This window comes from Arvicanthis niloticus, chromosome 6 (genome assembly GCF_011762505.2).
Source record: "Arvicanthis niloticus isolate mArvNil1 chromosome 6, mArvNil1.pat.X, whole genome shotgun sequence".
NCBI classification, from domain to species: Eukaryota; Metazoa; Chordata; class Mammalia; order Rodentia; family Muridae; genus Arvicanthis; species Arvicanthis niloticus.
In genome coordinates this window covers 49,027,062-49,038,731 of record NC_047663.1, presented here as the reverse complement: position 1 = coordinate 49,038,731, position 11,670 = coordinate 49,027,062, and the positions used below count along the sequence as shown (strand labels likewise).

General features: G+C 52.1%; 1 protein-coding gene across 1 annotated transcript; it reads left to right on the top strand.

The window, feature by feature from the left end:
• Positions 1 to 1,010: 1,010 nt before the first annotated feature.
• Positions 1,011 to 11,656, top strand: Mybbp1a (MYB binding protein 1a). Its single transcript, XM_034504579.2, has 25 exons — positions 1,011 to 1,435; positions 1,539 to 1,634; positions 2,285 to 2,368; positions 2,450 to 2,524; positions 2,618 to 2,725; positions 3,433 to 3,608; positions 3,701 to 3,868; positions 3,976 to 4,093; positions 4,697 to 4,992; positions 5,173 to 5,283; positions 5,657 to 5,782; positions 5,935 to 6,202; positions 7,039 to 7,135; positions 7,216 to 7,367; positions 7,642 to 7,722; positions 7,811 to 7,939; positions 8,019 to 8,189; positions 8,279 to 8,439; positions 8,828 to 9,071; positions 9,151 to 9,282; positions 9,369 to 9,437; positions 9,846 to 9,959; positions 10,076 to 10,177; positions 10,719 to 10,867; positions 10,975 to 11,656. Exons 1-25 carry the CDS (start codon positions 1,244 to 1,246, stop codon positions 11,567 to 11,569), a joined length of 4,014 nt encoding a protein of 1,337 aa, XP_034360470.1. The 5' UTR covers positions 1,011 to 1,243; the 3' UTR covers positions 11,570 to 11,656.
• The last annotated feature ends 14 nt before the right edge of the window (positions 11,657 to 11,670 follow it).

Here is an 11,670-nt window from a genome sequence, read left to right as displayed (position 1 = left end):
AGGCCAGGGACATCCAGTAGCACCTGACAAAGAAAAGGGCAATTCTGATTTAAGGTTTTGAGGGTTTAATTATTTTAATTAAAAAAGTTGCTTTTATCTAATATGTGTGTGTCTTGACTACATATATGTACATGTACCACATGCATCTTCTGTCTGAGGTCAGAAGATGGCTTTGGATCCCCTGTAACTGGGGCTATAGATGTGAGCTGCTGTATGGATGCTGGGAACTGAACTTAGATCCTCTGCAATAGTAGTAAGTGCTTTTAACCAATGTGCCATATCCCTGATCTCTATTTGTTGTTGTTGTTGTTGTTGTTGTTGTTGTTGTTGTTGTTTGAGACAGGGTTTCTCTGTGTAGTCCTGGCTGTCCTGGAACTCACTCTGTAGACCAGGCTGGCCTCGAACTCAGAAATCCGCCTGCCTCTGCCTCCCAAGTGCTGGGATTAAAGGCGTGCGCCACCACCGCCCGGCTCAGTTGATCTTTTAAACACGCAAATCAGATGTAAATCCTTCCCTGCACTGGCAGAGGAAATCCGAACTCTTGAGGTTGGCCCCGTGTCCTATACAACCTTGCTTCCCAGCACCTGGGTCCTCCTCCTCCTCTTACTGACATCATTCCCTTAAGAGATGAGCGGCCTTTGTAGAAGAAACGTCCTTGGCCTGTTCTTTTGCCTGCTCTTAGAGAGCCCATCTTGTTCCTCAGCTGTCAGCCACGTTTTGTCATGGTCTCTTAAATAGTATCATAAGATCTATTGAATTTTCTCTTTAATTTTTAACAGGTGATGTTTTCACGTATTTTAACATTCAAAGGTCCCCCTCTGCTCCCTACATTCCTTATTTTCCTCATAATTATTGTTTTAAATGTATTTGGCTACTTGTTCATTAATCATCTCTTCCCACTAGAAAGGAAGCCCACAGAAGCGGAATAGCCGCTGCACCGGTGTCTCAAAACGGGTCGCGAGCAGACTCAGGTCTGGAAAGAGACCATATTACGGCTCTTTCATCGATTTGTTTGCAATGCGGGTCGTCAGAAACTCCGCCAGCGTAAGGGACCAAAACGGCAGCCTCTACACATGCGCGAGCGGAGGACGCTGCTGCACTCAAGACCGTACGGAAAAGGCGAGTCCCTACGCGTTTCACTCCCAACCTGCTAGGCCCCGCCCCTAATCTGACGTCCCAGTGCGCACGCGCGGAGACCTGACCTGGAAGAGACTGTCTTCCGATCCCACGTGTTTGGTTCAGCATGGCGGAGATGAAGAGCCCCGCGAAAGCTGAGCCTGCGTCTACCGCAGAAGCGCCGCAAGGCGACCGCCGCAGCCTGTTGGAGCACAGCCGCGAGTTCTTGGACTTCTTCTGGGACATCGCCAAGCCGGAGCAGGAAACGCGGCTTCGGGCTACGGAGAAGTTGTTGGAGTACTTGCGCACAAGGCCGAGTGTATGATGGAGGAGCCTGGGCCCAGTCGCTACTCTGGATGGGAGGGGGGAGAGGTGGGCCCTTAGATCACTGTTGAACACGAGTAATGTTCTTGGTTCCGTAGGATTCGGAGATGAAATATGCCCTGAAGCGCCTAATCACTGGGCTTGGGGTGGGCCGAGAAGCTGCTAGGCCCTGCTACAGTCTGGCGCTGGCACAGGTGAGGCAGTGCGTCTGGCAAGGGCACAGTCTCGCTGGGCAAAGAGTGGAGTCTAAGGGTAGGGGGGCACCGCAGCTGCTGGGTAAGGAGAAATCCGAGAGACTTCAGATGGGATGCAGGCATCGTTACATGGGTGGGAGGAAGTGCCGAAACATGGCCTATCTACAACAAAGTCCTGGCAGGTGGGGAAAGTTGAACACGTTTTCTTTCTGAAACACGTTTATCAGCTACACATGTATTAGCTACAGTTACTGGAAGTAGTGAGCTTTGAGGTTGGCTTCTGCAAGGTTGGGGAGCCCCTCCAGGTTAGGAAGGCAGCTGATGACAGACCACATAGAAATTTGTACAAACGAAAGGCAATGAAGACTAAGCCGTAGAGTCAGCCTCAAGGCAACTCAGAATAAGGTCTGTGGATAAGATGGGTTTCTCCAAGAGGTACAGAAGCAGTCTAGGCCTTCCAAAGCCTTGGTGGAGGTGGAGCTCAGCTATGTAAGATTTGGTGTCTTGAAAACATCAGACTATCCGCAGCACTTGTGAGGTATGGGAGGAGTGGCCAACATTATATTGGGGAAAGCTGAAGAAGGGAAGTTGACTTGGTCTGCTTTGATGTCTCCTGGCCACTCCTGAGCTCTTTTTGGTTTTGCTGTCAGCTGTTGCAGTCTTTTGAAGACATCTCATTGTGTGACATCCTGAGTCAGATACAAGAAAAATACAGTCTGCAAGCAGTGAACAAGGTGCGTGTGGTTCCAGACAGACAGCCTGCCCCTGACAGCTATGGGAGGAACCCTCTTCACCTGTGTTTGGAATTTTTCTAGGCAATGATGAGACCCACTCTGTTTGCAAACCTGTTTGGAGTGCTAGCCCTCTTTCAGTCGGGCCGCCTAGTGAAGGTAGGAGTTTTGGGCACAGGGACTGTTTAGGGTTGGAGGGGAACAGACAGTAGCATGCCCTGCTCTTCATCCTCTGCTCTCTATGGATACCAGGACAAAGAGGCCCTGGTGAAGTCGGTGAAATTGCTGAAGATCCTGTCCCATCACCACAACCACTTACAGGGGCAGCCAATAAAGGCTCTGGTGGACATCCTCTCCCAGGTAGAGAGAATCACAGATCATGCTCTCTGGTTTGGGGAACATTGAGGAGATTGGGGTTAGCACACAGAAACGTTAGGACAGATGGTTTGACCGTGCAACTGGTAGAAGGAGCTTTGTGCTTTTTTTTTTTTTTTCCTGTCACCAAATATCTTAAATCTGGCATGTCTTTCAGAGTCACAGCACATCTCAGTTAGGTACTTCACATCTGCCATAACCCTCTCTGGTGGCTTTTGTGTGGATAGTGTAGGTCTGAAACAGTGTTTAGTGCTTGTCAATGCCTGAATGTGTAGAAGACAATCTGAGTACATTTGTCGTAGTTTGGTCAAGCCTGGGTCTGCACTATCCTACTTGGGAGACCAAGGCACGTTTGTATCTAGAATCATTTGCCACTAGTTCATCTCTGATTTGTCCTTTCGGCACAAATGGAGACGGATCAGAATTCAAGTTGCAGCTCTTCACATAGGACCCTGTGTATATGAAACAGGCTAGTCCTGTTACAAAACAGAAAGCAGTGATTTTAAATGTAGTCCTCAGGGCAGCTAGCCATCAATAGGATGCTGGGGCTTGGGGGAGCAGTGCTTTCTTACGGGTCTGATGCTTGGCAAGTTGGCTGACTGGTGGGGTATCAGAAACCCGTGGGTAGAACAAGACCCAGAAGGAGAAACCAAAACCAGGAAAACCATATTCCACCTGTGCCCCCACTCCAGGTCCCAGAGTCCATGTTCCAGGAGATCCTGCCAAAGGTCCTCAAAGGTGACATGAATGTGATCCTCAGCTCTCCCAAGTACTTGGAGCTCTTCCTCTTGGCTCGGCAGAGGGTGCCAACAGAGCTCGAGTCACTGATCGGCCCGGTCGACCTGCTCTCAGCAGACAACATTCCCAGGTTTGAGGAGATTGTGAGTGGGCTCTCACTGGGGGTGTCCTGCACTCTAGCCTTTGGATAATGTTTATTGCATCCCCTTGCCTTCTTTCTAGTCTGGTGAACATACTGAAGGCCGCAGCCAACTCTGTGAAGAAGGAGCATAAGCTGCCTGACGTGGCTCTGGAGCTGCTCCGCCTGGCACTTAAGGAGAACAAGTTTGAACTGTTCTGGAAGGAGGTTTTGGAGGGGGGGCTGCTGAAGAATCCATCTTGGACAACCAGGTGTGTGTGACACTGGTTTCCCCCCTCCTCCAGCCTAAGTGGGACCTGTTCTGAACAGGTTCTAAATGAACAGGGCCCTGACCAGGCTCTGCCCCATTCCTCCTTAGCTACATGTGTTTCCGCCTACTGGGTGCATCTCTGCCGCTTCTCTCAGAAGAACAGTTGCAGTTGGTGATGCGAGGAGACTTGATCCGCCATTTTGGGGAGAACATGGTCATTTCTAAGGTAGGCATTTCTTCCCGTGGGGTCAGTGTTGCCCACAGGGCCAGGGCGGTCATGGTCATTTCTAAGGTAGGCATTTCTTCCCGTGGGGTCAGTGTTGCCCACAGGGCCAGGGCAGTGGTTCTTCCTCTGAAGACACGATCAGACCCTTTTGTCCTGAGGCCCACTCACCAGCAGCCCAGCCAGCCATCTTTGGAACACTGCTGGCGGGGGGTGGGGGGGTTGTCACATTGAGGGGAGTGGTTATTGACCCCTGTGTGCTCTGCATTTTGTGCCTAGCACCTGTAAGACAGTGATGGTGGGGTCCCTGTACAGAGGGTTGTCAGAAAGCAGGTGGGTTTTGAGCCACCCACCTATCTATCAGGACTTATAGGAAAACATCTTGTCCTCCATCTTGGAGGGAGAATTGGGAATAATCCTGTGCTGGGGGTGAATTGAGGGATGAAGGATAGGCCTTGATGGAGCTGTGCCAAAGTTAGGCACAGCCTTGCTGTGTAACTGGTGTGGGGAAGCCCTGGGGTCAATCTCTAGAGAGAAAGGTAGAAAAGTGGTGGTGGTGCCTGCCTCTTCACTGTGCTAACCCAAACTGATGCTCATCTCTTGCAGCCCCAAAACCTGTTCAAGTTCATCCCAGAAATAAGTACATATGTGGGTACCTTCCTAGAAGGATGCCAGGACGACCCTAAGCGGCAGTTTACTATGATGGTGGCCTTCACAGCCATCACCAATCAAGGTCTCCCTGTCATGCCTACCTTCTGGCGTGTCACACAGTTTTTGAATACTGAAGCCCTGCAGAGCTATGTGGCCTGGTTACGGAACATGTTCCTGCAACCTGACCTGGACTCCTTGGTTGACTTCAGCACTGCCAACCAGAAGAGAGTTCAGGATGCCTCCTTGAATGTGTGAGTAGCAGGTGTCAAGAGCTTTGAGGAGCCCAAAGCCTTGAATGGAATGGCTTCAAACTAGAGCCAGGAGAGGAGGAAAGTTAGCTTTTGGGGGTAGCCTTGGTGTCTCTTGAGTGGACATTGGCAGGGTGTGGGTGGACCCAGGGCAAAGGAGCACTCGGCTTCTATTGCTTCCAGGCCTGAGCGAGCTGTGTTCCGGCTCCGGAAGTGGATCATCCACCGCCTGGTCAGCCTTGTGGATCATCTGCACCTGGAGAAGGATGACGCTGTGGTGGAGCAAATAGCCAGGTGTGTGAGGGACACTCCATGTGGGTGGCATGACTATGAAACTAGGCCTCTTGTTTGGGTTCCCCTAGAGCCAGAAGCCTTCAGGTTAAGTTGTTAGTACAGAATAGGCATAGGGAGGGGATCTGTGGGTTATATTATCCAATGAAGGAAAGAGACCAGGAAAGTGTACAGCTGTGGAACCACAAAGGTTCAGACTTGATCTGTAGCAGACCTTTGCCCACAGCCAGCATCTGTTGGCTCCAGAGGTGCAACTCTGGCTTCCCCACTTGATCTCAGGTGGCCTACTTGTATTCAGAGGATCAAACTAGAGAAATGGCCCTTATGTGGTACAGCTGAGGGATGTCTAGCCATGCTGCTACTGGTTTGCTCGCAGGTTTTGCTTTTTTCACGCCTTCTTTAAGACAAAGAAGGCTACGCCCCAGATCCCAGAGACAAAGCAGCAGTTCTCCTTCCCTTTGGACGACCGCAACCGTGGGGTCATTGTCAGTGCCTTCTTCAGGTAGGTCTGGGCTACCCAGGAGATGGGGACACTTCTTTTCTGAGCTGTGAACAAGGTCAGTGAGCCTGGGGTGTGGGGCTGAATCCCAGGGTAGTCAGAGGAAGTTGGGTGTGCTATTGCTGTCTTGTGAATCCTACCTTCCTCTTACCCAGCCTACTGCAGACCCTCAGTATGAAGTTCAGGCAGACACCAGACCTGGCTGAAAATAAGAAGCCCTGGACTTACCGCCTGGTGCAGTTGGCAGACATGCTGTTGAACCATAACCACAATGTAACCAGTGTGACACCCTTTACAACACAGCAGCGTCAGGCCTGGGACCAGATGATGAGTACTCTGAAGGAGCTAGAGGCCTGCTCCTCAGAGACTAAGGCCATTGCCTTCCAGCACCTGCTGCTTCTAGTGGGCCTCCACCTCTTCAAGGTATTGTGGTCTGTAGAGAAAGGCGTGGAACCTGGAGTTCTGAGGCACTGTGGAGCTCCCCCCACTCAGTGGCTTTGGGGGCAGTGGGACATAGAGGTTGAAGTTGGATTTCCTAAGCCAACCCAGTCCTGCATGAAAGTTATAACTCAAGGGGAAAAATTAACCCACTCCATCCACGTGAGAACCAGCCAGCATCCCAGGCTTTCCCTGGAGGCCTGTCCTGTGTTTGCAGGTACCAGAAGCTTTGCTTTGGGCCACACCTCCAGTGGCTGAGATTGACAGTCCCACAGTCCCTTCCAGCTGTGATTTACTGATTGAAAGTTATGGATGTGAAAGTGCTGCCCCCTACAGGAGGGAGGCCAGTTTGATACACAGGACACTTGTAATTTAGAAGTGGGGCCCAGTGCTTTATATTTAACTCGGGGCTTCCCCCAACCCCAAGCAAGGGACAGTCAGGCCTGAAGCTAGTAGTGTTCCCCAGCAAAGACTCTGTATCCTACCAGCTTCCTAATATATCACATTCTGCCAGTTGTATCACCCTCTAGAACCACACTGTCTCCCTCTCTGTTTATCAACTAACAGATTTATTTTGTGAATGAATACAAGGTTAGCCCAACATTGTGAGGTTGGGATTTGCTAGTCCTGTAGCCCTGGGTGTTCTTTTCAGCCTTGACTGGGCATTGATAGGGAACTTAGGCTCTGTGGTCTTGTTCCTACACACAGGTTGTGAAAAGGCTCTTGAGGTACACATTGTGAATGGTATGGGTGACCTGACAGACACACCTAAGGACTCTGGTTTCAGTTCCTCTCTGATGTCTGCTTTGTTCTTCCCATAGTCCCCTGCAGAAAGCTGTGATGTTCTCGGAGACATTCAGGCTTGTATCAAGAAAAGCATGGAGCAGAAGCCCCGCCGATCACGCTCCAGAGCCAGAGGTGTGTCATTGCTCCTGGCCAGGTTGGGTAACCAGGGTATCTTTATCCTGCTCAGGCTAAATTTGCTTTCCCTCTTGTAGCCTCCCAGGAGCCAGTGTGGGTGGAGGTGATGGTGGAGATCTTGCTGTCCTTGCTGGCCCAGCCCAGCAACTTGATGCGCCAGGTGGTCCGGAGTGTATTTGGTCATATTTGTCCCTACCTTACTCCACGTGGTCTGCAGCTAATCCTGGCTGTGAGTTGGGGCCTTTGGAGAAATAGATTAGAAGATGGGTCCACTGAGATGTAGTGGGAGTGTGTGACATCTTCCTCTTCTATACCTCTGCAGCATCAAAATGCTACATGCCACCCTCCCCAGGCCATCCCCACAGCCTGTTCAAAAGACACTCCTCTTTTCCTCCCTGGGGTGGTGGGGGCCTTTGACCAACATAGCAGAGACTTGCAGGGGTGACCTAAAGAGAGTATGAAGTCGGGGCAGCAAGTACAGTGGTCTGGGACTTCATCCTCAGGTGCTCAACCCTGAGACGGATGAGGATGACAATGTGGTGGTCACCGATGACGCCGATGAGAAGCGGCTGGAGCATGGAGAGGTACTTAGCCATAAGGCCAAGGTCGCGCTGGTGGCTGGAGAGAGGCACAGTGTCATCAAAAAGGTGCCTTAACTCCTCCCACCCATAGGATGAAGACTCAGAGAGTGACGTGGACAGTGAGGCTGGGGAAGAAAGTGAAGAGGAGGACCGTGACAAGGATGTGGACCCAGGCTTCCGTCAGCAGCTGATGGAAGTGCTGCGAGCTGGGAATGCACTGGTGAGCAGGGCCCAGGGGAGAGAGAGGGGGTTGTCTGCCCACTTAAGGGTAGGCTGATGGCTCTGCTTCTTGGTCTCAGGGTGGAGAGGACGAGGATGAGGATGAGGAGCTTGGGGATGAGGCCATGATGGCCCTGGACCAGAACCTGGCCAGCCTATTTGCAGAGCAGAAGATGCGCATCCAGGCCCGGCATGAGGAGAAAAACAAGCTGCAGAAGGAGAAGAAGCTCCGACGGGACTTCCAGATCAGGGTGAGTCTGCAGGTAGTTGCCAGGCACCCTGAGCTGCTCCTGCTTCTCTCATGTTGTGTATGGGCTGACTCTCAGCCTTTTGTCCACAGGTACTAGATCTGATCGAGGTGCTGGTGACCAAGCAGCCTGAGCATCCCCTGATTCTGGAACTACTTGAGCCACTGCTGAACATCATCCAGCACAGCATGCGCAGCAGAGACTCCACCAAGCAGGAGCAGGACCTCCTGCACAAGACCGCCCGCATCTTCATGTGAGTGTGCATGAGTTACCCCAGGGAACACATAGCCCTTGATTCCACCTTTTCATTTTTCTCACACGTGCAGCACCCAAGTAGAGTAGGGGTCCTGAAGATCTGGTCCCATCCCAGCCATCGGTGTTAGAATAGTTGGGAATTCTGACAAGCCCACTCTGTTTCCATCTCTGAGGACATAGAACTTTGTCTTTCTTTACAGAGGTCGGAGGCCACTGTTCCACAAGACAGATACATATGGGAGAGGTGGGGCAGTTTGAGGCATCAAGTTTCTGTCCATCTCTAAGTTGGTTTCCTAACCTGTGCAATGGGACTGCTCTTCTTACTGTGCATGACAGAGCAAAGTAGAGAAACACCTTTTAACCAGCTTTGCCTTTCCTGCCCATAGGCACCATCTGTGTCGTGCCCGGCGCTACTGCCACGAGGTGGAGCCCTGTGCAGAGGCTCTGCATGCCCAGGTGGAGAGGCTTGTGCAGCAGGCTGGCAACCAGGCCGATGCCTCTGTCGCCCTCTACTACTTCAATGCCTCTCTGTACTTGCTGCGGGTCCTCAAGGGCAACACCACTAAGAGGCACCAAGATGGTCAGGATTTACAGGGAGCTGACACCAAGGCTGAGCCCAAGGACTCAGAGGTAAGCCAGGGCCAGCCCTTGCCAGGACTCTCCCTCAGCCTTCCCCCTGCTCCCAGTCTGACCCCAGCTCTCTCACCAGGACCAGACTGCTAGTTGCTTGAACTTGGACTTTGTGACCCGGGTGTATTCAGCATCATTGGAATCTCTTCTGACCAAGCGTAACAGCCCGCTCACAGTCCCCATGTTCCTTAGCCTCTTCTCCCGATACCCGGTAAGTATGGGAGCCAGCCTGCCTGTTGGGAACTCTGCCCAGCCCAGTCCCCAGCTAATGGCCTCTTGTCCTTCCCCAACCCCTAGGTGATCTCTAAGAACCTGCTCCCCATCCTCGTCCAGCATGTGGCTGGCCCTTCTCGGGCCCGCCATCAGGTAAGGGTTTGTCTGAAACACCTGTACAGTCTTCTCACTTAAGCCTAAGAGGTGCTGCTTTACTGACCTCGGCTGTGCTCAAGTGCTGTAACTCACACCACAGAGGAACTGAAGGAACCTTGCTGTCTGGCCCAAGGCCTCCAGCTTGCTGAGACTTTTATCTCTGGCCTACATAAGAGGGCATCCCTTGTCAGCTTAGATGCCAGGGCTATCAGGCAGGCTAGAGGTTGATCTTGCTTTTATCCAGTTGGGACCACTGCCTCTCCAGGCCTCAGTAGCCTTTTTCCCACTTAGAGGAATTGATGGTTGTAAGGCCTAGCACAGGCAGCCGCCTCTAAGCTTGTGTGGGCTCCTAAGCCTTGAGTTGACATACTGGGGTTCCTGCTGACCACATTCTCCTTGATGCAGGCCCAGGCATGCCTGCTGCTCCAGAAGACCTTGTCTGCACGGGAGCTGAGAGTATGTTTTGAGGATCCTGAGTGGGAGCAGCTGATTAGCCAACTCTTGGGAAAGGTCACCCAGGTAATAGCTGTGAAGCCCCCACCCATGAACCTCCCCCTGAGCCACTGTTATGTGTAGGATGTAGAAAGGCCTTGGGCTATTTTCAGGAGTGCCTCAGTGTTGTCCTTTCTCTATAGACCCTGCAGACTCTTGGGGAGGCACAGAGCAAGGGGGAGCACCAGAGGGAGGTATCCATCTTGGAGCTGCTGAACACTCTCTTCAGGACAGTCAATCATGAGGTAAGTAAGCCAGCTGCCCAAGAATCAGTGCCCTAGGTGGAATGGACAGCATATCAGGGTTCTGACAGTCCTCCCGGGGAAAGATCACCAGAGGTGTGTGGCCTGGAAGCCACATGGAGGTTCCAAGGGGAGGAATCTGGCCTTTTAAAGATGAAATGCTAGTGGACCTGGTGGATTGGGAGGGAGGCCGCGTCACTGTGCCAGAAAGAAAATGGGAGAGATGGTAGTAATCAGTGGGAGGAGCTAGAGATGAGGGCGCGGTTCTAGGCTCAGAATGGAGGGGCAAGAGTTACTCACGAGGCATCAGGATGAGGGCCAGGGGGCCACTGCAGCTGGGCAGCTGGGGGTGATGAGGAACTACAGAAGCAGAGACCCAGGCTCCTGGCTGTGAAAAGAGAAACAGTGCTAGGGGCCCTTGTTTCCTCCACAACTGAGGGACCAGTGACTTAAGGGCAGGAGCCAGTAGCCAGTGGGAAGACCAGAATGCTGGCGAGAGGCCTGGTCACTGCCGCTGCTACTCCAGCCTGCCTTTCCCTTGCAGAAGCTCTCTGTGGACCTCACTGCTTTCTTGGGCATGCTTCAGAGCAAGCAGCAGAGGCTGCAGCAAAGCCTGCAGCAGGGGAATCACTCATCTGGCTCCAATCGCCTCTACGATCTCTACTGGCAGGCCCTGAGGATGCTAGGAGTCCAGTATGTTCTGGGAGAGGGACCAGCATTGGGGATGTGACTAAAAGGACCCTCCCTCTGACCAGCACTGCACACTCACACTCTACACTCTGTATTCTTCTTCCTTACAGGCGTCCAAAGTCAGAAAAGAAGAATGCCAAGGATATTCCTAGTGACACCCAGAGCCCCATTAGCACAAAGCGGAAGAAAAAGGGATTCTTGCCAGAGACCAAGAAGCGAAAGAAACTTAAATCTGAGGGCGTCACACCAGAAAAGAATGCTGCATCCCAGCAGAATGCAGTGACAGAAGGTGCTGTGCCTGCTGCCACTGGTAAAGACCAGCCCCCCAGCACAGGCAAGAAGAAAAGGAAGAGGAAGGCCAGCACCCCGTCACAGATGAATGGGATAACTGTAGCCAAGAGTCCGGCTCCCAATAACCCCACCCTAAGCCCTAGCACCCCTGCCAAGACCCCAAAACTGCAGAAGAAAAAAGAGAAGCTGTCACAAGTAAATGGAGCCACTCCTGTGTCCCCTATAGAGCCTGAAAGCAAAAAACATCAGAAGGCTCTCAGCACAAAGGAGGTTATAACAAAGTCCCCCCAGTCTGCCCTGCCGAAGAAGAAAAGAGCACGAGCACGGCTGTCTCTGGTGAGCAGGAGTCCCAGCCTGTTACAGAGTGGGGTCAGGAAAAGGAGAGTGGTCAGGAGGAGAGTGCAGACACCCTGAGTGTGTGTGCTGTTTCCCTGCCGTCAGCAGCCCTAGAGACTATTTTTTTTCACCAATATTTTAATAAACAAGCCATGATATATGACACACCAGTCTCCAAA

Excerpts from the sequence above, each read along its gene's own strand:
- Mybbp1a (XM_034504579.2), top strand. The coding sequence starts at position 1,244 with ATGGCGGAGATGAAGAGCCCCGCGAAAGCTGAGCCTGCGTCTACCGCA. Across the intron at positions 3,609-3,700 it reads TCAGCAGACAACATTCCCAG|TCTGGTGAACATACTGAAGG; the intron begins GTTTGAGGAGAT and ends CCTTCTTTCTAG. Across the intron at positions 7,368-7,641 it reads GTCTGCAGCTAATCCTGGCT|GTGCTCAACCCTGAGACGGA; the intron begins GTGAGTTGGGGC and ends CTTCATCCTCAG.